The sequence below is a fragment of the Anomalospiza imberbis genome, chromosome 1 (assembly GCF_031753505.1).
Source record: "Anomalospiza imberbis isolate Cuckoo-Finch-1a 21T00152 chromosome 1, ASM3175350v1, whole genome shotgun sequence".
Classification (NCBI taxonomy): domain Eukaryota; kingdom Metazoa; phylum Chordata; class Aves; order Passeriformes; family Viduidae; genus Anomalospiza; species Anomalospiza imberbis.
In genome coordinates, this window is record NC_089681.1 from 97,048,525 (window position 1) to 97,073,932 (window position 25,408).

Genomic DNA, 25,408 nt, shown 5'->3' on the forward strand with positions numbered 1-25,408 from the left:
AAAGTGTGGGGAGGGAATAGCTACTGTAACCATTTCATGTTTTAAGCTAAATTTCAAAATGCAAACACATTGGTTTCAGTGGTAGGTTTCTGTAGTTTAAATACCGATGTGGTCATTTGTTATTTTGAGTTACATATCTGAATATTTCTCTAATTTTTCATAAGATATGGTAACTCTAGAAAATGTTCTTTGGTGCTTAAAATTTGGCTGTTATTTCATCCACACCCAAGGAGCAAGAAGGTGGGTTTTGCTGACAGTAAATGTGACTGCTTTACTTAAAGATTAAAACTAAAACCTATAGAATAAAGTAAAAAGATCAATAAACCATTGTAGCTATTAATCATAGTAATAAGAGCCATAATTTTAAACTTTCTGTGTTATGAATAAATTTTAGAAACCTTCATTTCTCTCTACTTAAAATTGAAACATTGAAGTGTTTAAATTCACTTGTGTTTGTGAAGGCTTTCCCATTAATAAAATAAAATGGTATTGTTGTTATGCATGACACATTGCTTCTCAAGGTCCTTGATGTGCTTAATTCTTAGCTGAATAGGAGTTACTACTTTACTCCACTTTTTAGTTGCATTTTACTTTACCCAGTTTTATAAGTTGCATTTTTGTGCATATTTTTCTGTTGAAAGAGGAAACAAAATTATATTGCTTAAGACATGATCAGAATAGGCTGATAACTTCAATCTTGCATGGCACTTCATAACTAGAGTTATCCTTGGCTGTATGATTCAATTACAAATGATGTTATGTATGTTACAAATTATGTTGCATATGTTACAACTTCAATACTACTTTGAAGCATTGGTAATTACATTTCAAATTGACCATTAGAGCAGTACTTGTGGACTGTTCTGTAACATTATTTTACATGCAATATGTAAAATGTTGACATATTTCTGAATAAAACTTGTATTTCTTACAGTAACTTCCAAGGGGGAAATAGTAATATCTTTTTGTCACCTGTATAGGTAAAAGAGAGTTTATGTGGATATGTAGCATAGGTCAGACTCATTACCAATTTCCTGGAAACTTTATATGTGGCTATTACTGTAATATTATTGTATTGGGGAGAAAAATATAAAAAGAGTTTATTTTCCACTAAATATAATGGTTTACATTTAGAGTCTGCCCCAAAAGGAGAAACTCATGTGCCATTTTATGTAATGGTAAGACTGATCTGATGGTGGTCGTTAAAAAAATCCAAACAAAACAGCTTTTGGATTGTAATGTTTTTGAGGATCATTTAAAGTTTTTAGTTGCTAGAAAAGGATGAGCATGGTTTACTTGCTTAATCTTAATTTTATATTTTCTTCATCAGACTCATCTTTTAATTAAGTTTATAAAGTATTACTTAATTTTTCTTCTTTCTTGTAGGACTGAATGCATCATAATTGTTGTTATTTAGTAGTCAAGCTGCTTAAATTGATTGTACTTTCTGAAGAACAAATCAGAAGGCAAAATAGCTGCCAATACCAGAAATATTTGATCCATCTTTTAAAGGCTATTGATGATAGTTTTAGATGTAGAAACTATATACTGTTTTAGTAGATGTAGTATAGGCCTTAAGGTAGATAGTGTAAATAACAGGTTTCTGAAGAAGTCTGGTGGCCAAAAAAAAAAGGCTTAATTCACAGCCTTGTATTGAAGGAACACTGATTTTATTTTTCTTGTTTATAGTATCTGTCTCCTTGGAAACCGTACATTGTCAAAACGCAGCTTTGATGTCTGTGCCAAATTTACTGAAAGCAATAATGAAACAAAGACTACATCTTTGTGGCGCCTGTTCTGTGATAGTTCTTTGCTTAATGCTACATGTGATGACTACTTCAGTCTCAATAATGTAACAGAAATTCAAGGAATTCCAGGAATAATGAGTGGAGTTCTAACTGGTAAGTTGGAAATCACAGTGATTTAAAAGTTTTTGGACATTCTTAATTTGACCAATGGCTGGTCAGTAATATAGTGGTCTAGTCTGTCACTATTTCTTTTCCCCATGTCTGTGTGAAAGATTGCTACCTTGAGCATGCTTCTTCCTATAAAATTTTCATCTGGCTTTAGAATCTTAGTATCAAGTGCTTTAATTTGGGGGTAATTGGAGTTTTATAGGTACACTTTCAAAAGCCATTGTTCAATCAAAAAGGTGATTAAGTGCTCATCACAGCTTTTTTAAAAAATGTGTATGCCAAACACACATTTCAATATCTACTCATTAATATATTTTAAAACTCTCCTGAGGGAGAACTTGTTTCCAGTTCACAGGTGGTGCAATGAGAATGAAGTTCTGTGGATTGTCCAATGTGTGCAAGTTAGTGATTGAATTAGAGAAAAGTAGTCTACAAAGTATATAGATTTTCTTCTCTTTACAGATCTGTATGCTTGTGGCAGCTTGGAATTCAAATTGCATCAAGTCATAGGATTCATCTTAAATGTGTAATAATTTGTATTGTACACACACAAATAGTATTTCTGGGAATGAAATGGATACTCTGATACCTCTCCTTTGTGTTCCTTTAAAATAAAGTTTGATTTATATAAATATGCTACATAGGGACACTAGACAGTCACTGCTGCCATAGTACTCCAGTTTAAAATATCACATATAAAGTGTACAAATACATTAAAAGGTACTAAATGAAACAGACTTCTCTGAATCTAAATTTGTGGATTTTAAAAAAATAATTTTCTCAACAAAAAATGAAATTATTTGCTTGCTACAAGAAATGTAGCTTAGAGTTTGTTCTCTGAGTTTTATGATTTACCATATGCTTATCTACAATTTTCATGAATAATTTTGCACTTCCTGTCCCAGCTCACAAGTTAGCTGTGTGTTATAATTTTTTGCTACCTTGTAAGAATTAAATTGTTCTTTTACTTTTTGGAGGTTTCAGGCTGAGTACTATTTTTTTCTCTTGTTCCATTCACTATTTAATGTTTCAGTGAACAAGCAATCCTGTATTAAAGTATATTTTGCTAATTTATTCTCACATAATGCTAAGATCTCTAAAGACCAGGAGTCTGCTGAAAGCTCAGGGTGAGAAGCGACACGCTTTCCAGTATTCACTGCTCTTTCCCTACCTCTACTGAATTTCATCATGGTGTTTTTTTTTGGTTTTTTTTTTTTTTTTTTTTTTTTTTTTTTTTTTTTTTTTTTTTTTAAGTTCCTTGCAGCTGTTTTTCCTTCTGCAACTTTGAATTAACTGAGAATTGCCAGCAGGCTCTCATCTTGGTGCTAGCTCCTATTTTTGGGCTGTTTGAGTATACTGGATAGCACTGGTTACATCCTGATGGTCATTCTTGTAGAAGTTTACTGGTGGCTCTTCTGTATTACAAAGCTGTATTTCCATTTACTTTTACCTGTTGTTGTCTGTCTTTGAACTGTTTTTTTAAATCCATAGGAGATTTCCTCTTATCCACTGTCTCGTGTAGATTCCTTGGGTGAGGAATATTTTAAAAACATGGGCAATACAGATGGACTGATCCAAGTGGATTGTCTTCATTTATGTTTCCCTTAAGGAATTTGAATACTTCTGACAATTTTCTTATACAAAAGCTGAGTTGAGGCTTCCCCAGTTTTTCAAAACTCAAGAAAAACTGTGAATAACTACTAAGTTTTGTCAGAAATAAAAAATAACTTCCATGTTTATTGCCTCTATCAACTCTTATTGTTGCTGTTGACTGTTCCTGTAGAAATGCTACTCATGAGTCCTTAGTTTCTGTGTCTCCCTGAAACACTCTTAAATGAAAGAAATGGCCTTCCATTTTTCCTTGGGTATAAATACTGCTTCACATCAACCTCAGGTATTTCAGTGTTCTTGGAGATTTCAGGCTGAGTACTGCTTTTCCTGCTTTTGAAAATATGCACTCTGCTTCTGTTCACTGATTAACATTTCTCTAAACAAGAACTACTCCATAACAATGCGTTTCACTATCTTAGTGTTATGGTTTGACACTGGTGCAATGCCAGCGCCCCCATGAAAATGTACTTTCTTAAATGTTGTGAGATGTGATCAGGAACACAGCAGAGCAGGCTTAAGCTTAATAACAAAGAAAAAAAACTTTATTAAATTACTACTACTATAAAAAACATAGACACTAAATCTAGGATGAAGACCCTCTAAAACACTCCTCCTCTTACTCGATTTCTAAACAAAACTACAGTGAGACACCACCCGGGATTTTTGATCAAGTTGCCACCCTTCAGATAATCAATACTCAGTTTCTCAAATGAAAGAGAAGTCTCTCTTGCACCACAGACTCCCTCAGGAAACACAATTGCCACCCTTGTGTTTCTATGTCACACATGGCAACCACCTGGAGAAAATCTGCCAGTGTGACACTCTCCTTTCCATGTCACAGTGCTCTCACCACCGTGCATGGACAGACTGCTCATAGGGCTCTTTTAAGGATGCTTTGCCACGGACTAAAAGAGACAACAGTTCAGCTTCTTACTTTGGGACTACAGTCCCCCTATTTTCTTCCTCCCCTGGAGCCAAGGGTCTCAAGAACAGAGATTGTCTCCTTCCTGAAGACAGAGGGCATCACCGTTCCCTCCTCAGCTTTTCTCTGTTCTCTCCATTCCTCTGTTGGTAGTCACTGAAACAGGTCTCTTGGCCCACCACTGCATCCCCCTAAAATGCAGTGTCTGTTGCAGGAGAATTTGGTTCAGTCTATGGCTAACAAGAAAAGTCCAGCCACAAGCCACTCCATCATCTCTTTTTACCTAAAAATTTCTTCTTCCAACATCTCAGATCCCAGACTGTCTCTCTTATACTTCAAATTGAACAAGAGTAATATTTTACAAAGCCTTCATTTCCCAGGAAAAGGTTAAAAGTTCAAACTCCCCGGATGGCAAAAATCTCTGCCCAGAAGCCAGTTCCCAAGGCCAAGGCTAGGCACCTCCCCCCCTCCTTCTCCTTCTCTTCTGCCAGCAAATTTACAAGTGCTGTCCAGACTCTCTGTCTCTTCCCTCTAGTAAAACGGGGACAAAAGCATCTCTGCTTCTCTCCACCCTTCAGTCCACAGGAGCTAGCTTAGTTCCAGTCCTTCATCTCTCTCAGCTCACTTCGACCAGGCTTCCCCTCCCCCACACAGCCCGAGGCTGAGCAGGGGAGGTCTGCACAGCACTCTAACCGGAACCAAAGAGACAGTTCCCCTGGGAGTTCTTAGTTTTAACTCTCTGTGTTCCCAGAGGCGTGTCCATACCTTCAGTGGTCACTCCAGGTGCCAATATCCAAACCTAACCACTGATTAGTTTAACCCAGCTTCTTAAAAAAATTCACTTCCATGTCAAACCACGACACCTAATTATACCTAATGCTAAAACTAGGTGTCTTACTTGCTGAGTGTGAGCATAGATTCTGATACCGAGCATAAGCTTGAGCTCTCGTGGCAGAGATTTCTCAAGGAGAGTTTTCTTCCACTTGATGAATGTTCTGCATTGTGTGAAGACTTTGGAGCTGCAGGCTCTGCATATTAAAGTTTCTTGAGCTGTGACTGGGAATATTCAGATGCCACTGAGTGTCTCAGGAAGTGTGCTAAGTCCTCACACCATTTATTGGACACTTACATAGAGTAAGTATTCATCTCTCATATACCTTTCTGTGAGTGTTGTCTTAACAATAATAAATTCTTCTGCAGATGGCTGACTAAATAGGCCTATAAACCTAACAGAAATTATACAGTTCTGCAACTACCTTTATCAACATTTGTCTGATGTTAGTAGCATGTTGGTCTGATACATTGTACCTGTTCTTGTGTATGTACCCTAAATGCTAGCTGCTAGGGGAGCCTTAGCAATCAAGGAATGGTCCTAGAAGGGCCAAATGTCTGGACTTTTCTGGAAAATTATTCTTGTTTCTCAACCTAACTTTCAAGTCCACTTGGATTATCATGGGAAAATAAGCATAGGAAAACTCTCTGTGACATGTTATGAAATGGGAAAGTGATTTCTATTCAACAAAGTATCTAAGCCAATTTTACCCACTTGGGCTGGCATGCACAGTTCCACAATTAAGTTTCATGCGTTGCAGAGCTCAGGTCATTGTCATTCCTGTGTCATGCTGAATAAAGGACACAAGCTGTTGAGTGCTTATTAAGAATTAAGTGGTTTTGTTTGGCAATTTAAGCTGATTTTTGGATTTTCTTATGTTTCACAGGGGGTAGATAGATGCTAATTTGGAGATCATCTTATTTTACATCACTCATCAAATCTCTGCTAAAATTCCTGAAATTTAAAATTCTCTTATTTTATTGACTCTTCTTATGGCTTCAGTCTTATCTCTAGATCAGTCAGTTACTCCTCTTCATTTGATTGCAGTAATACACATAGCATTCCTTAGTGTAAGGAAGGCTGGTGTCCTGGACGGTCAGGACAGATAGAGACGAGAGATCTCTGAAGTCAGGTCTTAGAATATACGGCTTATTGCAAAGGGCATGGGTGTGGGGGCCCTGCTTGGAGCTGCCAGCCACAGCTTTGAGCAGGCCCCAAGCAGTGGGGGCAGGGAGAGATAGTGAGAGAGAGGTAGCAGGGGCGGGAGAGGATGCTAAGAGAGGGTTCCATGAGAGGGTCCAAGAGATTCCAAGAGAAGGTCCAAGAGAGCATTCCAAGAGGGCCTCTGGTCCTCCGGGTACACCTTATCAGGGGGCTTCAGAGTGGGTGCGGAATAAGACTTGGGCCAATGGGATTACAGATACCTGGTGCTTCAGGGGAGGGTTACAAATGTGGGATAAACTATGCATTTTTGAGGGATGAGACAGAACATTCTATCTAGCCCTTGGATCTGTCTGTAGGTCAAAAGGGGTGTTGCCTTCAATTGGTTACACCACTGTTCTCCAGTTGCTCAGCAAACAAGGTCTGACATCTCAAAGCTCGTTCTCATCTTATTCTTGCCCACAGTCTCTGTATTTTCCAAGTCCTTTGCCAGGCAATCATATTTACAAGGCTTTCCCATTTCATCTTCCCCAACACCTTAGGAAATAATACTTATTTTTAATCTTTGCTCTGCTTTCTCTTCTGCTTCTCATGCATACTCCCATATATGCTTAATGATTGTAAGATTTTTGTTAAAAATCTGGGTATGAGTACCCTCTCTTTGGCCACTTATGGTTCAAAGTCCAGCTTCTACTGTGCTCAAGGTTACTTTTTGCTATTATAAAGGGTTAGAATACAGTTACTTAAATTCCCTAGAGTTCAGGATGTCTGAAAATCGGCTATTTGATCATCCTGGCAGTCCATGGGAATTGTTTATTTCCTTGCTGTAAAATCCTTTGCCTTCTTGACAGGCCAGAAGAGTACCTACTTAGTTTTCTCACATATGATAGGACAACTTGCCTCATTTTCAAATAAAAATCAGTGTGGTCTGTTCTCACAATCTTATCAAGGTACACAACCAGTGTTTTCCACAAATTTAAGTTCTCAAAATTTACTCTTTGACCTATCACTCTTCAAACAAATGTGCTTAGTTTGCTCGGGAATTTGAGCCATATTCTGCTGGGGTATTTTTTGCTTATCTGGAGTCTGGTTACCCTGCTTTTGTCACCATATGGAATTTTTTTAACATTAACAGCTGAATCCTGAACTGCTATGCAGGATTATTCTGTACAGGAGGTCTCAAAGAACTCAAATTACAGTTAAGTAGCATTTCTTTTCATACTGCTCTTCAAAATACAAGAACAAGAAATATTAGTATATACTAAGATTCCTTGAACCTGGAGATAAGTTTCCTTATTTTTTTCACAACAGTACATCTGTGTGCCTGTGCAATGTAAGTATACATTCTAAAAATATGTTATAATTTAATTCTATAACTATATTTTGCTTTAAACGAAGAGAAAATTTTGCAGGACACATCTCACACTACTGCATTTCTACTGTCATGGAGTGGAGTGCCCACCTATTACAATTGGTATTAATCATACTGGGAAATGTCATGATTTTTGTGTAAGAAAAAGGCATCTGATTCGTAGGATTATTGCATTCTCACTAGGTGATATCCTGAAACAGTGAGGTGACACTGATTTTGTTTTTCCCCCCACCTTATAGATAATCTCTGGAGTGTCTATTCAGAAAAAGGATCAATAGTTGAGAAAAAAGATCACCCATCAGTTGCTGGATCAGAAGAATCAAAAATGGGTGGACTTCCTTATGTTTTTACAGACATCATGACCTACTTCACAATGCTTGTAGGGATTTATTTTCCATCTGTGACAGGTAGACACAACAATTTTTATTGCCTGAGGATATGTACTTATATCTAGAAAAAATATTTTCATGTGAAATTTTTTCATTTTCACCATTCTTATAGGTGACTCATGCTGTTGCAAGTTTCTGTGTCTGAGGTTATGTACCTAAAACGTTCTGGTGCTAGGGAGACATAGGTCATGGCTGATGACTTTTGGAGGTTACAGGAATTAAAGAAGAAATCTGTTTAAGGGCCATTTCCATGTCTGCAAAAAAAGCAGAACTCTCATGTGTTACTAAATGTTTAATCAAAATAAGGTGCCTTTGTAACACTTTAATCTTCCAAGGCTTGAGAGAACAGTTTAATATTAAAATTATTCTTCCATTGTCCAAGCTGCCTGGTTAACTGCCTGGGATTTGTTTACATGTCCAATATTTTGCCACATTAACTGTGTAGACTTTTTTGTCAAGCCTAGACTAGTTGTATTTCATTTTCCTCAGCTCACGCTTGACTGAAAAAAACAGACATGTTTTTCTTCAAAAGTCCCAGCTGAAGTAATTGTAATATCAAGTAACAGAACTCCACTAAGAAGTTGCAGCACTGTTTGCTAGTTTATTATGAAGTGGAATCATCCCTTTGTATTCAGTGTTTGAACCCCACTGCTCCCATTTCTTTACTTCAGACTCTTACCAACATTCATCATGTCTGAATCCATGGTTACTGTTTTACTCTATGGAGTTTGACAATGTTTTTGCACTGGAACATCTTGACATTAGCTTCTATGTTTTTGCTTCCAGTGGTCAGGTAAATTCTAGGAGAGATGGCAGAATTAGTTATTGTATAGGTTTCTTTCCTTCCTGTCACTGTATGTGCTACAAAATAATTTTGTTCTCTTTATATTCGCACACATGCATACATGTGATTTTTCTAACCATTCTTTTTCTTGCCTGCTCCTTTCTTTTTTGCTTCTAAGGTTTTGTTAGTTTATTCATTTGCTTGCTTAGATTTGCTTGTTATTATGATGGTCTGTTTAGTAGAAAGTTAGTGCATTAGGTCACACTGGCTAAAATTGCTAAGTCCCTATTAATTTATAACATCCATCCCCAGTAAAAAAACTGCTACTCCTTGTATTTCTTCATTTCAAGAATGATTCTGAGGTAATGCTTGAAATTTATTTTTAATCTGTCTTTTTACTGACCTTTATAGGATTTGCTTACTCAAGTGGGTAGTAACACAGATTTCTGAATAAAATGAAAGTATAAATTGAGGATCTGTGTGGGATTATAATATACTTCTGTAGCCTGCTCCATTTGTAATATTTGAGTTAAATTTGGCTTAAAATTAGATGTTCTTAGTCTCTTAGTTATTATCATGGAGTTATTATTGATTGTTTTTATTACATAAATTTTGTCTCTTTTTAAGGTATTATGGCAGGTTCAAATAGATCTGGAGATCTAAAGGATGCTCAAAAATCTATTCCTACTGGTACAATTTTGGCTATTTCAACTACATCTTTTATTTGTATCCTTTATACTGTGACCTTTTTCTTAGTCTACATTCTGTAGATTCTGTAGGTATAACAGATTTTTCACTGGAAAATCTTTAGAGTTTCCTGAGTATACAATGAATGAAATCTAAACTGAAAAGAAATACTTTATATTTGTCTAAAATATCAGTATTATTTATAAACATTATTAAAATATGTCAAATTTTATTAACAAATATATATATATATATATTCTACTAGTGCTTCAAATTCCAAGATGTAATTGATGGTTTTAGTCAAGTGATCTGAAGGTTTTTAGCATTAGGCTTCAGTTGGCATATTGTTGTCATACTCAGTATAACCAGATCTTAAACCAAACAACCAGTAATAGAAGTTGTCGGTCCTCCAAAACCTACACTACACAAGTATTTGCTTATTTGTATGAGAAAATGCCTGTTCTATTGCATGTTATAGGAGCTGGCTACTTCCAATCCTTCACAAGTCATTGTGAAATACAATCATGAAGAACATAAACTAAAAAATCGTAGTAGGGAAGAGCTAAAAAAAAAAACCAATCAAAAAAGCAGCCAGGAAACACACACACATACTTCATTGTCATGGACATTTTCATTTCATACCTTGGTGAAAAAAGGTGGGGTTTCCTCTGCGTGATTTTTTAGAGAGCAATCTTCCTTCAGTCTCATTAACAGATCTCTCCTGTATAGTGTTGTTTGGTGCCTGTATAGAAGGAGTAATATTAAGAGATAAGTAAGTAATATTCAACTTCTAATATTACATGGAGTATATGTAATCATAAGTTATATTAATAGGACTTATTAATGACTCTTTTGTGAAATATCTATGTGGTATATATTTATTTTGCTTAGTTTAAAACTGGAGGGAAAGTGTGTCTGTTAAACTGAGATGGCTGCAAAAACTGGTCAGGTTATTAGATTGTATGCCTTCAAGAAGCAGAAACAGAATTTAAGATAAATGTTTGAAGTTGAACCAGCCTAATAAAATGTTCTTGATGAAGAAAATCATAATTTATATTTGCAGAACTAATGGATGAGGATAAGGTGATATTACTTTGGGAGAAGTAGTAGGTTTTTGAGGAACAAATTTTAAAATTTGACACTTACATGACAAGGGGAGTTTGTAAGAAGACTGCAGTGTGCCATCAGGCCTATGATTTCCACTAAACTTATGACTATTTTTTGTTTTAAAATCTCAGTAAGTACATCAGGAGTCATGTCTATTTTCAACCATGTAATTGCCTGAAGAATTTAAGTCATAATATGAAGAATGAAGAGAATAAATGTGATGGACACGAGTATGAAGAGAATCTCCAGATTTTGATCAATTTCTCCATTAGGAGAAGTTGATTAATATGAAACTGTTGTCAGGTTTTACAATTGTTTTCTTGCTGGTGTCTGGTTCTTTTTTCTACTGAGGGCCACATTTGCTTTTATGGTGATAAAATAGTGTCATTGGGGTATTGTTTAAAAGGTGGTGAAGTTGATGCTGAGACAGCTTATTTCATAAGTCTAGAAGGAAAGCCATAAATTAAAAGCTGGATTGTAATCAAACTAATACAAGAAGCAGCAGGGGATCCATGAAAGGCTTTTGACACTCTCTCACAGCATCCTCATAGGCAAACTCAAGAACTGTGGACAGTGAGGTGGATTGAGAAGTGGCTGACTGGCAAATCCCAGAGGGTTATGATCAGTGGCATAGTCTAGTTGGACACCTGTAACTAGTGGTGTCCCCCAGGGTTCTGTATTGGACCAGTGGTATGCCCTTGTGGCCAAGAAGACCAGTGTAATACTATGGGATTAAATTGTGCAGACTCCATTTTCTTCATGGTGGAAAAAGCCATTTCTTTATTCACATAACTCCTTTTTATAGTGTTACAGACCTTGTGTGTGATTCCAATTGGTTAGTTGCTTTCTTGCCAATTACTGTATTGGTTAGTGGCAAGTTGTTATCCTGTATTGATTGGTCACTGAAACCCCTGGTGTGTATATGCAGGAAAAGTTGCTTGTGAGAGATTTCATTTTTCTAACTGTGTAAAAACAGTTTATACAGGTGCTAGTTGTTTTTCACCCAGGTTGTTATGTTAACAAACTGCTCACACCAGGATTGCTTTCACATAGGAATTTATAAAGTGCTAGCTTGACAAGGCCAGCCACTAATTCCAGGAGAGCAGGCCTGATCTTATGAGGCCTTTCTTTTAATAATTTTTCTACCTTACTGCAGCATAATCCTAGTTTGTGTTAGGAGGAAGAGCATTGCCAGCAGGTCAAAGGAGATCATTCTGCCCCCCTACTCAGCCCTGATGAGACTACATTTGGACTGCTGTGTCCATTTCTGGGCTCCTCAGTACATGAGAGACATGGAGCCTCTGGAGGTCCAGTGAAAGGCTATGAAGATGATAAAGGGATTGGAGCATCCCTCTTGTGAGGAAAGGCTGAGGGAACTGGGCCTGTTCAGCCTTAAGAAGAGACAGCTAAGAGGAGACCTCATCAATGTATTTAAGTAACTAAATGAGGGGTGCTAAGAAGATGGACCTGAGCCCATGAATTTTTATTTACATTGCTGCCATTTCTTATTTGGCTGAAATTCAGCTGAACAGTAAAGTGTGTGGATTTTCAGTCTGGTCTAAAAACTGGGTTCTGAGGCTTTTTTCATTATGATTGTTGTATCTGCAATGGGAAAAATAAGTTGTACAAATTTTCTGTTTCTTATGTCTCTTGAAGTTATTCCTATTCTGTGTTTAGTTGAAAAATAGGCATTAGAATTTGAACTAAGAATAAATATACAGTTATAGAAATCTTGTTATAGAAGGACAATATAGATTTTATCCTATAATTTTGAGGAGTGTGATTTAGCTTTTCTTTTTTTTCATCTGCTGAAAATAGTATGTATTTGTGCATCCGAACGTGGGCATAAGAATTTGAACACTGGCATATTATATTCACTTCATCGCTGTGTTTCTTGACCCTATTTTAAAAGCAGGTCTGAAAAGACAAAAAGCATTTAATTTTCCTTAGTTTTTCTCTTTTATTTCTGTAGACTTTTCCTTTTATTTGGAAAAAATGGAACATATTAGGAAAAAATAATGGTGGTATTACAGTAGAGATAGCCTTAAAATTAATTTTGGCTGATTACTAACAACAGTAAGATGAACTCTAAGAACCATATTTGCTTTTAAAACAAAACTGCATGTTCAAAGGAGGGGGGAGGGAGGAATAACCTTTTTGTAGTTTATTCAAGTCATGCCTAAATTAACATAAAGTTAGGTATCTAAAAAAAAAAAGTGGAGGTAGTATTGGATGGGACACTCAGGACTGCAACGAAAGCATCTCTTCCTGACTTCTATCCACTTATTTGCTCTAGTAGATTAAAAATTGCATCAGGTTGCACAACAGCCAGAAGATGTGGAAAACTCAAAATGGTTGTGTCTAGTAATTTCTCTATTTACTTATTGTATGTCAATGTCACACTTTTTAAAGGAAAGACTAATACTTTTCGTGAAATGCCTGCTTGTGCCCCAGGGTATACTTGAATATATAGTGGAACAGATTTCTGCAAACTAGTTCCTAGCTCTCACAAGTATCTGTAAGATACAAATGTACCTACTCCTGCTATTGTTTTAATTCTGAAAAGTTTGCCAAGATATTTGATAATTGCTGCATATCTGCTTAGAGGCAGCACTTAATGTGAAGTGATTATAATGTCTTCTTTAAAACAGCACAATAAAGAGAGATTGCTTGGTTGGAAGTCCTATAGTGCGTACTGTAACACAGCGTTTATTGTTAAAAAGTGCTGATGTCCAGAAAGATTGAAATGTGGGTGTTGAAGCTATGGTAAAAGTTATTTTAATGCTTACTGATTCTTATTTGTTTTGTTTTAGTTATTTTTGTTTCCCCTGTTCTTTCCTAAGGTTTGGAGAAGCAGTTAATGGAAATCTGGTGGTTGGTACACTGGCCTGGCCTTCTCCGTGGGTTATTGTGATTGGTTCATTCTTTTCAACATGTGGTGCTGGTCTCCAGAGTCTCACTGGTGCACCCCGGCTATTGCAGGCCATTGCAAGAGATGGCATTGTACCATTTATTCAAGTGAGATTTTTTTTTTGTTGTTGTTCATGTTGTTACAGTATTGCCAATGTAGCTTTTATTTTGAAAAAAAAATTGATGCATTATTTCTGCTGTTCCTGTAGAATGTGAAGAAAACGTTTGGAGCTCAGTTCTATTTGTGTGCAATAACAGATCAGGCTATTGCAGGACAAAGTTTGAGCTTCAATATTTTTGTGCAGTGCAATTTAATTATATTTGATTTTACACATAAAAGTTAGTGGTTCCAAACTGAGAATATAGTATTGTATAAATGGAAATAAATGAACTAAGAAGCAACTCATAACTGAACTTCTAGACTCTAGGCTGTGTTTACTGCTTGCATTTGTGAACAGAGTTATTTAATCTCACTATGGAAGTGCATAACATTTCTCATATTACAGAGATTAAATTCTAATTTTTATTCATTTTTGTAAGGTAAATTAAATTAGTAAAGATGTAACAATAAAATTCTCTCCCATGACTCCAAATATGAAGATTTGTTCCAACATCTCTGTGCATAATTTTAAGAAGAAATAAATCAGATTTTTCTCAAAATAAGGGAGCTGGCAAACAGAAGATGATGAGAGAATTCTTGTTGGGCTGCTTCCACAAAACCTAGACAACTACACTTGTGTTAAAAATAAGTAAATAAAACTCCAAAAGATAATAGTGTCTGGAGAGCAAAGCTGTGATCTGTTTGGAGTTTGAAAGCTTACCTCAAGACCTGCAAGACTATCTGTAACAGGAAATAAATACACTAAGTATGCTAAGGTGGAGGGACTGAGTAGTGGTGGAGTTTGACTTGTCAATGGAAAGGGGCTGTAATGCAGTAAGTTTTAAGTTCTGGGTAGTATAGAGAAAGAGAAACAAGAAAAATTTACTTTTGCCTGAAGCAAAAATTTGGTAGAGAGAAGGTGACATTATAATTATACATACTGAGAGTTAGACTTGAAAGGAATGAAGAATCAAAAGGAAAGATTTGTGGTTCGGGAAGTGAGAGAAAGGGAATTGAAGAGAAGCAGGATATTTAGAGAGGGATTTGACACTTGAGGATGCAGTTGGTGTTTTGGAGTGATGGCTACTGCATGGACAATCAAGGAAATGCAAGGAGATTATTACAGAAGCAAGACTGTGACATACTTAAGAAAAAAACCCCAAATTACTTGAAACTTGAGTAGAAAAAAGGGGATTTAAATATAATAGTAGGAAAATTGATGGAGGACAGGAAGCTAAAAGATGAGGACAGCATGGAGAATGAATGAGGTCTTAATTTCTTTAATTGAATGGAGGATTATGGAGGAGAATAAATGCCATGGGAACATCAGGCATTTTGCCATCTGTCACCAGTATGGCTGTATAGAATTCTCCACAAAGGAAATTACCACATGCAAAATCTATTTTGGTAGGGCTCTGTGCAGGATCATAGTCTTGTCTAATTTCTCGTAAAGGGTCATTATTATGTTGATTAGTACTGAATTGATACCTAATTTCTATGTTACAAAAAGTACTGGCCTAAACTATATTAGCTTTTTACGAGGCATAAATCTGTTATGCATATGGTATTTAATTTTCTTAAGAATATTTCAATAAGAGCTGCCATAGGACTTCAATGTTATGTAGTGTTTGCTTACTTTAGTAAGCATATTTCATATTGGAAATGTGTGGTTTGCAATTTTAATTTTGGCTTTTCATAGTATAGATTGCATCATTTTCCTTTGTAACTAATAACTGCTTTTAGTTTGAATTAGAACTAAATAAGTTAGTTCATGATTTGCACCATAATTTATTACTGTATAATGAACAGCTTTCCCTAATCTTACTGTAAACTTGAATTGAACTAGATATTTGGTCATGGAAAAGCAAATGGAGAACCAACTTGGGCTCTGCTCCTCACTGTTGGTATTTGTGAAATAGGAATTTTGATAGCCTCGTTGGACAGTGTAGCACCAATTCTTTCAATGTAAGTATGAGTGTGGTGTTTTGTGTTCTTGAGTTAAATAGTATTCTCTTTAAAAATTAACTAGGTAATTATTTCTCTTTTATAAATAATACATATTAGACTTTGTTTTCTATCAAATTATATTCCTGTTTGATCCTGGAGATAATATGAAACAACAAAATATTTTGGCTGAACTAATTTCTAGGCACAAAGACGCTTTTCCATGACAGAGGTCTGGAATGCTAATAAAAATATGTTCAACTTTTTAAAAACATGGATTTTAAAATAATAATTACTGCTATTTTAGGGCATCTAACAGAGACAAACAAAATTCAGTCTTTTAGAATATGAAGAGAATTTTTTTTTACTTTGTCCAGAACATGATACCATCTGAACTTCTATAGAAAAAAAAAATTAACTCTGTCCCAGCCAAAAATGATACACCATGATTGTCAGTTATTTGCCACGTTTGTCTCCAAAATATGTGTTTGAGGCTCTATTTTATGGTAATACTATATTTTGAGGCCTAATATTCTATAAGCAATCTTAATGTGTGTCTTGTGTTCTCTTGGTCACTGCAGACATAGTATACAGAAAAATGTATACCTTCCTTCCCTTTTTTGGATTGTGTTTATATTTTAATGCACATCTGTCTAGCACCTTTCTCATTAGAAAATGCTCTTCGTTTCTTAACAGGTTTTTCCTTATGTGTTATATGTTTGTAAATCTGGCTTGTGCAGTTCAGACACTTTTGAGAACTCCCAACTGGAGACCTCGTTTCAAGTATTACCACTGGTAGGGAATATTTCTTCATTCAGAAGAGTTAAAAACTAACTATACAGCCCTAAATTGTTGATTTTACTGCAATAATAAAACAAAATCTCCTTTCTGACTTAAATGAGTTATGATTCATGCACTCAATAAGAACATCACTTGTTTTCATGTTTTTAGAATAGCGCTATAGTAATAACAGTGATCATGAAAATGTGTGGCTAAGAAAAATGGTTTGGAAAGGGGTTACAGGATGACATTGTATTCTGCTTAAAAGCCAAGAGATCTTCTGTGGGAAAAGAGGATGAAAAACCATAAAATCTGCCTTGTATATATACTTAAGGAGAACTGGTAAAAGTGTTCAGGAAGGTTAGGATGATTTTCATTTTGGTTATGCAAAAAATACACAAACCTAAAACTTCTACAGAAAGAAGTCTCATTCTATATACATCAGCTGGCTCATTGATGATGTGATGACTGGTTTTAAAATATGCTTTGGACATTGCATTTGATAACTGAAGTAAACCCTTTAAAAAGTCAGTAAAGGTCAAGAATACAAAAGGTGAAAGTGTGTTTTTTTGTTTAATCTTTTTTTAATGGTTAAGAGTTCAGACATCTTAAACTAAGCTTCTTGATTTATTTCTAACTGTATGTGAAAAGTACATAATTTAAAATAATTCTGTTGAGAAATTTTATTGCTGAAATGACCTTAAATACTAGAGCATTTAGTAGATAAACTGGCATGATTCTAGGATGTAAGAATTACTTACGATTTTTCCTTTTAAGGAGTTGAGTGAAAATGAAATGTTGCAGTATTAGCTTTGAAAAAACTTGTTGAATCTGCTGTGTAGTTACATACTAGTTTGACACCTAACCCTCCAAATACATACATTTGGCAACAATTCATTTTTATATTTTTCTCAGAGACATCAGTGAGGCAACTGACTCACTGTATGACTACTTCTAGACAAAGCAGTTGTTGGAATGTTCAGCAGGAATTGGGATGGCATTTTCTATTCTGAGTGAAAGTAGAGTCATAGATTAATTCAGGCATGAAAGAGCAGCTGTTGTTCTTTTATACAAACTACAAGACTGATGTCCTCAGAACTTGTCGAAAGCATTCCCTTAGTTTAAAATCGAACTCAGTGCACTAAAGTACCAAACTAAAGGTACCAAACCAAAGTTAACTATATTGACACCCCCTCAATATAGTCAAAGTTAGCTCTAATTTGGAAATTGGGTGAAAACTAATTTGGGAGGTTGTATATGACTAAAAATATACAAAAAACTGTCCATTTTGAGATGATTTACATCTAAATTTAATAAATATGGGCAAACCAGGCATATAGACTTAAGTTTGGAAATGCTTTTGTAATTTTTTAGCTTACATTCATTCTTCTTTGTAACCTTTAGAAGATTGTTTTCTGTCACTGACTTGTGTTATTGGCCAAGAGACAGACCACAACAGAAGTGAAGAATAGAATTGATGAGTCAAATTGAATTTAAACTAATCAACTATTTTTGCTGGAAGTAACAAAGTTGTTTTTTACTGTTTGAATTTTTTAGCTTAAATTCAAAGCAACAGTAATAAGTGATAATATGTTTTGAAACTGAGCTTACTTGGAGGTATTGAAGTTTCAATACTGACAAATGTAGTAAAACTATTGTTATATCTAATTTAGATGCATTATTTATGTCACACAAAGGTTCTGAATGCATTTTTTCATATAAGCTAAAATTGGGACAATGTTGGTTTTTTTTATTTTATAATAGCTAAAAAATAGCCTTTGCAGGAGAAAGGCCTTTCTGGAAGTTAACTTAAATAAGAAATTAACTTTGTAGAACATTTGCATGCCTATTTAAAAAATGGAAAAAAATGGTTTCTTTTAGGACTCTTTCATTCCTGGGGATGAGTTTATGTCTTGCCTTGATGTTCATTTGCTCTTGGTACTATGCTTTGATTGCCATGCTAATCGCAGGATGTATATACAAATACATAGAATATAGAGGGTAAGACCATATATCTTATTTATTCTATATTTAATATCTTTACAATTCAGCAAAAAACTCTTTTGTATAAAATAGATAGAACTGAAGTAAAAAAGTTCAGAGTATTCTTTGAAACAAGGTAAAATCTGATCTCTGTTAAGGGTTGTAAGTTTTCCAATTTCAGTTTCTCTGGAAGCTCTGTTACATACTTTTCAACAGCAAGAACTGACAGAAATAAGAATCAATAAGTCTGGGAAACTCATTGGAGCAGAGATGATGGTGTAAACTTTTGGTACTTCAGGAACATTACCTCTCAATATCAAGCAGCAGCTATTACAAAAGTGTAAATTATTATTACCTTGTGCAGAAACTCAAACTCTACATTTTTGTGTATGTGGACTTGATTACTTTCTAGAATTAATCTTTAAATTGCAACATACTTTGCACTGTATGCATTTGTCAAGAGATAGTCATACCTGTCGGACATGCTGAGCAACTACAAGTCTTAAAGTGCATGCTGTGTTCATAAAAAAACTCCAGAAAATGAAACCAGCAAAGACCCTAACTAAACAACATATAGAAACAGTACAGGTATTATGATCAGTAAAGATGCATGCTGTCCCTTTCTAAGGATAGATACCCTATGCTGAAAGAAAATAGTAATATCTTGGAGCAGGAAATTGAAGGTAGGCCACTGTTTTGATCAGTGATTATAAACAGCTCTTAAGTGGTTCAGCTGGTATAAACTGTTCCACCCTGTGGATTCTCCATCTTTTAATATCTCCATTTCCAGATTAGATGCTTTTGTGGATTATAACATCTCCTTTTACTGGGCTAATGATAAGGAAATTAATTTCCTGATTTTAGTGAGGAATTCAGATCAGATGGTAACAGTTCTCATGCATGTGTGTGTGTGTGTGTGTATATATATATCTCAGTTCATACATAAAATTATGCATAATTCCAAATTTATATATAAGTTCTACAAATGTTGGCACATACCAGGACATTTACCTTGTTGAGGGAGATGCTTTACTAGAGCTAGCTAAGTTCAGAGAAAATCCATGAGTGAAAATCAGAGGGAGGGATGGTGGGCAAGGGAGATGGACCCCTTGCCATTATAGAATCCATTCTCCTGACCACTTTCAATCACCAATATTCTATATTGGAATTAAAATGACTGGAAAATGTAGGGAGACTGAAAATGGTCAGGAGAATGGATGGAGGTTTAGGCTTTCTGGGAGGGAAGCTGGGAAGGAAAGAAAGTGGAGAAGGCTGTAGTGGTGGTGTTGATGTGAAGTCAAGTTTCACTTACTAATTTTCCTTCTTTAAAAAATTCCTTTTAAGTATCCTTCACTTATTCATTCTAGTGCTAAAAAGCAACTTAAGTAGCTCTTACCATTACAAAAATGCTTCTGAAGTATGAATAAACTAGACCATAGTAAATATTTATAAATATGGAAAAATTACCTTGAAGGGGTGTGGAACTGCTTCACCTTGGTTAGTCTTCAATCTTGATTTAAGTCTACAAGACAAGGTTTTTTTGTGCATTCATGCAAAAAGAAAGTGATCATTTTTTACATCCATTATCCCCCACATGAGAAAAAGTACTTGATTTGTATAAATAAATGGGACCATGTTAATTGAATCTCTTTTGTATCCTGAAGAGCGGAAAAAGAATGGGGCGATGGAATCCGAGGACTGTCTCTGAATGCAGCTCGCTATGCTTTGCTTCGTGTTGAAGACGGTCCTCCTCACACCAAGAACTGGAGGTAGAGCCCTATGTTTTTTGGGGTCACTTATTTCTTGAAATATGTAAATATATTGGAGTACTGCTGGTAAAGTAGTGAAGTAAAAAAAAAAGCGAGATTCACCTTTAAAATAATGTTTTAACTTGGGCACGGCAATGATGTCATTGCAATTCTACCATTTTACTGAAAAGGAATGTGACTTGTCAGTATCTAATCAACTATATGGCAAGCTAACTTGAACTTAAATCCATATAGTGTTGACATGGTTTTCAAAAGTACAGAAGAATTGTAATATTTGATTATTTATGGATTTTTCAGATTCAAAGAAACAGTTACCCTTGAATCTGACAGTCTCTACCGAAGAAACACTGCAATTCCATAAGTGGAATTATAATTTATAATAAGTTATAACTAACTTATAAACATGCAAAACCTAAAAGAAGATTACTAAGAAGATGTAGTCAGATTTCTTACAGCAGATTAGGATAGGAGAATAAGAGAATGTGATAAAATAATTAAGCACTGAAGAGGTGACCCAGAGTTCTCTTTCCAGAGGTTTTCCAGATCCAACTGAATAAAGCAGTAAACATTGTTCAGTATTTAGTCATTTCAAGCAGCAGGTTGCACCAGATGACATTGGAAGAGTGATTTTATAATTTTCTTGGTGAAACTGGTCTTTGAGAGAGCTTTTCAAAATGACATTGTGATGGTTTATGTATTCCGTACCTGAACTGTTGTTGCTATTGCACATTATGGCTTACCTACTTATAAGTTGGCTGTTTTCCATTGAATTACGCAATTAATCTGCATTTTATTAATTATTAATTTTAATTTTCCCGTTCTTCATGATGAATGTATGTGTGTGCACTAAACTTTTTTTCCCTTTGTTTGGCAGACCTCAACTTTTGGTCTTGTTAAACTTGGATAATGAGCAGTTAGTCAAACACCCTAGATTGCTTTCTTTTACCTCTCAGTTGAAGGCTGGTAAAGGACTGACTATTGTGGGTTCTGTGCTTCAGGGAATCTACTTAGATAAATGTACCAAAACTCAGAAAGCTGAAGAGGTATGTAAAAGAGAGCTGGCAAATACATGTAATTTACATTAGTATTTAAATGTTGAATCTGGATAGCTCATACATTAAATGAGAACAGACTGTTGTATAATATTGAATAAAACATCTATTTTTGCTTTCAGCACCATCAGTGGTTATATAAAAAGAATGTATTGGTGTATGTAGCAAAATGATCTATAAAATTTTCTAATAGGATGAGACAATACTGATACTTCCTAGCTTTTTCTTTAATATTGAGAGTCCTGGGCTTACAATCAAATTACATTAAAAAACAAATTAAACACCCCCCTCAAAAAAAATTAAAAAAGCAAAAAAACCCACACCAAAAAAAAACCCCAAAACAACAAGAAAAACCCCACCAAAACCCACCAAGCTTTAACAAATTACCTTATAAAGAAAACAGCATATATTTAACAAAAAATTAATGTTTAACTAACAAATGCAAATTTTTGGCATAATATCATCCTCATGATGTGATTTTCTACATCCTTCTAGAAATACATATGAGAATTAGGATTAGGAGTACTCTTTGATGGAAAACTGTAAACAGGATCCTTCTTGAGATCCTTTATTTTATTTTTCTATTTATACCATCTCTCCAGAGAAAGTAGGATAGGTAGGAAAAAATAGTAAGTTGTCATATAATTTAAAATTACATCCAACTATGCCTACAAACACAAGAAAATTTAGTTTCAATTCAATTTCTTTAATAATAATACTTGTATTTACTTGCCTATGCAAACTCTTCTACTCCTATCTTTATAGAGTGGGGACACATTTGGAGAAAGTATCATGTTTCTTTATTACTTTATTGCAATGTGCAAAAGTAGGTTTTTATTTCTATTATATCTTCCATATTGGTTAATTTCTGCAGTGTTGCTCAAAGGAGTACCAGTTGATATGTCTACTATTTTGATCCAAGTAGCCTTCAAAGCTGTGTAAAAACCTCTGTGATTTTTTCAGACCTGGTATCTCTTAAATAGATGAGCATTTAAAATCTTGAATGGACTAGCTAACATAGCTAACTGCCTATTTCCTCACCGTTTTCCTTTTTCTTCCTCTTGCTATTCAGGCTTATCCATAGTGGTTTTTAAAATAACAAAGTATAAAGATAGATTACCTATTTGATATCACATGAAAAGGTTCTAAGAGACCAATTAACTTGAAACCAGTTGAAAAGTCCAACCATGCTATATTGTGGAAGTAGTTATTACTAAGCTGTTGCTATCAGCGTGTATGAGTAGAAAACAAGATGAGGAATACAAAATCGGGCCTATGAAATAAAACAGAAAAAACCCTTTAACAGAAACTTTCACTAAAATTTGAAATGTTATTTGTAGACAGCCTAACTGAGCTGTTTTTTGAGAGATGGGAAATGAATGAGTTTAAGGGAGGCCTAATCCTTGGGTTTTCTGTAAAGTCAGACCTGATGTTAAGATTTAGGAAACTATTGCTTTTAAAATGGAAATGAAGATGAATTGTAAAAGTTTTGGCATCTGGAGGCCTCATTGGTTCTGGAGAAATTAAACTAGAAAGTGTTTCTAGAAGACCTGTAGGAAATAAAGATTTTCTTCTCTCTATCTTTAAAAAAAACCCATGTATTTAAACTGATAAACCCTCACAGATACTATTTGTACAGACATACTTGTTATCTTTGCTAGCAAATTCTCTGAAGACTTTTTTCTCTGTTAAATGGAGTTTCTGATGTGAAGCCACACTGAGGCAGTGCCTGGCACTCTGTGATTTGATCTGTTCCTGATGATTTTTGACAAATTTTGTTTTTTTGTAAAATTCAAAATATTTATGTATTAGTTCTTCCTTCTGAAACATGTTGATCTCCTTCACAAGTCACTGATGATTATGGGGGATTTTAAAGTTATTTAATCAGAAAATAATAAATGCCAAAGCTCGTGTTCCCTGGTCAAGCTTGATACTGGTTCTTTTAATGCTTCTTTTAAATTACCTGGTTATGCGTCTTCATGTTTGTCAGTGTTTAAATGGAGGAGAGCTATTCTGAAATTAAAGGGGTGTGGGATATTTAATCTGGTCTGTTTATCTTGTCATTATTTGGACAGTGCTTCCAATTTTCTCCTGCACATCGGTTTTTCCATGTTGGGAGCTGATAAATAATCAGCCTCTTAATGTCAAAAGTATTTAAGGAACTTTCGTAGCATCTTCTTCTAAAGTATTTGGCATCACACTTCCAAACTCTTCCAATTCCAAAAGAAACGACTGATCATTCCAACCATATGTTGCTTTGTCATCCACTGGTTTTGACTTTACCTGAAGCAGTGTTACTTCATTTATCTTTATGTGTTTTTACTCATGTTTTGATCATTCTTCTTTGGAAGTAAAAGGCTGAATAATTAAAATAATGAAAAAACTGTGTGTGGTGTCTTTTGGGGTGATAGCAATTTGGGCTCTAGTTTTCACAGAATCATGTTCACTCTTTTGGAATTAGTGATTTCTTCATGTTGATTATACATTGTTGATAAAGTTTTGCTGTTGTTTAATGCTGTTACTCCTTCTGGTGTTAATTATCAGTGTTGATGGTTTGTATTTCCCTATGTGTAATTTTCCTATTGCAGAATGTTAAGGCCTTAATGGGTGTAGAAAAGACTAAAGGATTTTGCCAGATTGTGGTGTCTCCTAACTTCAGAGATGGAATATCCTATTTGATTCAGTCAGCTGGTCTAGGAGGGATGAAGCACAACACGGTCCTGATGGCATGGCCACAGTCATGGAAGCAGACAGAAAATCATTTCTCATGGAAAAATTTTGTTGGTATGTGTTTATTGACTTTCTCATTTGCATTTGTAATTCAACTGTGTGACTAATTTATTTGCTGTGTGGATGAAATGTTCTACTGAACATCTGGTGAACAATTGAATCTGTATCTGATTTAATCTGGAGTGAGCTTTCTCAGCCCTCTTCAACCACAGGTTTGCTTTTTCTTCTTTTAAGTAGGTTGGTCACTAAAATCAGTGTCATGGTTTAGGAATGCTGCTCTGCAATTTAGTGCTCCCAGTGAGACTTTCCAAATCACTCTGCTGCTTGCTTGCCCCTCTTTTCTTCCCCCACCCCCCTTGTGCTGGGTTGGAGAGAAAAATTGGAGGCATAAAAGGTAAAGATCACAGATTGAGATAAGAACAATTTACTGGAAACAGCAATGAGATAAGAAAATGAGCAGTAAGAATAACAGTGTTATTAACAGAGAGTATACAAAAGAGAGTGATTTTCATGCAAAAACGTCCACCACGACCTTTACCCAACCACAGCCATACCCCCCCAACCACTCCTTCCAGCTCAGAACTGGTGCCACTCCACATTCCTTCTTTGAATGGGCCCATGCTTATTCTACCAGAAGAAACCCCTTCTCCTTGGAAGAGACTGCCTTACCCCTGCCCCTGGCAATGACCTGAGGTGGTATAGAATAACCTCTGGGTCCTAGCCATGCTCCCTCTTGGCTGTTGCAAAAATTAACCCTGTCCTGGCCAGAAGTAAAACATTATCCACCCCATATTTTATACCATTTATGTTGTGCCCAGATCCTACACCTTCCAACTTACATATATATATATATATATGTATATATGTATGTATGTATATGAATGTATATATATATATATATATATATACACACAAACAAGTATAATTTCCACAGTCGATATCCATTCCTTCAAGATGTCTCTTGAGTCCATTTAGTCCATGACTGCAGGTTCTAATTGTTTTCCAGAGCAGGAGGGCTGGTTGCAAGCTGCATCAGGAGGTCAAAACTGGTGCATCTGTCATAGTCCATTGCTCATTGTCCATGGTTATGTCCACTTCTCCATCGCAAGGCCATCGCTATGTTGCATCTCTTTTCCAATGACCTAAGGTATCATTGGCCCACTGAGCCAGAAATAATTTAGCCTGTATTGCCACCTGAGAGACTTCATTCTTGGCTGCCTAATGCACTTGTCCATTGTTGCAATGTACTTCAATAGCCTGCCTTTGGGTATGTGTGCATCTACATGGCATGCTTTTACAGCCAACTTCTCTACCCAAGCAGCAATGTCTTGCCACAGTTCAGCAGCCCAGGTGGCTTTA

The 25,408-nt window shown here is 35.4% G+C and overlaps 1 protein-coding gene across 4 annotated transcripts in view; it reads left to right on the forward strand.

The window, feature by feature from the left end:
- Positions 1 to 25,408, forward strand: part of LOC137480146 (solute carrier family 12 member 7-like) — a 66,114-nt gene that overhangs the window by 22,327 nt on the left and 18,379 nt on the right. For 3 of the 4 annotated variants that reach the window (XM_068201161.1, XM_068201152.1, XM_068201146.1), the window contains exons 8-18: positions 1,690 to 1,901; positions 8,054 to 8,221; positions 9,615 to 9,713; positions 10,389 to 10,446; positions 13,625 to 13,799; positions 15,638 to 15,756; positions 16,432 to 16,530; positions 18,397 to 18,516; positions 20,163 to 20,267; positions 21,142 to 21,310; positions 23,908 to 24,103. In XM_068201161.1, the coding sequence (XP_068057262.1) occupies positions 1,690 to 1,901; positions 8,054 to 8,221; positions 9,615 to 9,713; positions 10,389 to 10,446; positions 13,625 to 13,799; positions 15,638 to 15,756; positions 16,432 to 16,530; positions 18,397 to 18,516; positions 20,163 to 20,267; positions 21,142 to 21,310; positions 23,908 to 24,103 (1,520 nt within the window). Of the gene's footprint in view, positions 1 to 1,689; positions 1,902 to 7,293; positions 7,393 to 8,053; positions 8,222 to 9,614; positions 9,714 to 10,388; positions 10,447 to 13,624; positions 13,800 to 15,637; positions 15,757 to 16,431; positions 16,531 to 18,396; positions 18,517 to 20,162; positions 20,268 to 21,141; positions 21,311 to 23,907; positions 24,104 to 25,408 lie in introns of all 4 variants that reach the window. The other variant, XM_068201142.1, reaches the window with a different exon arrangement.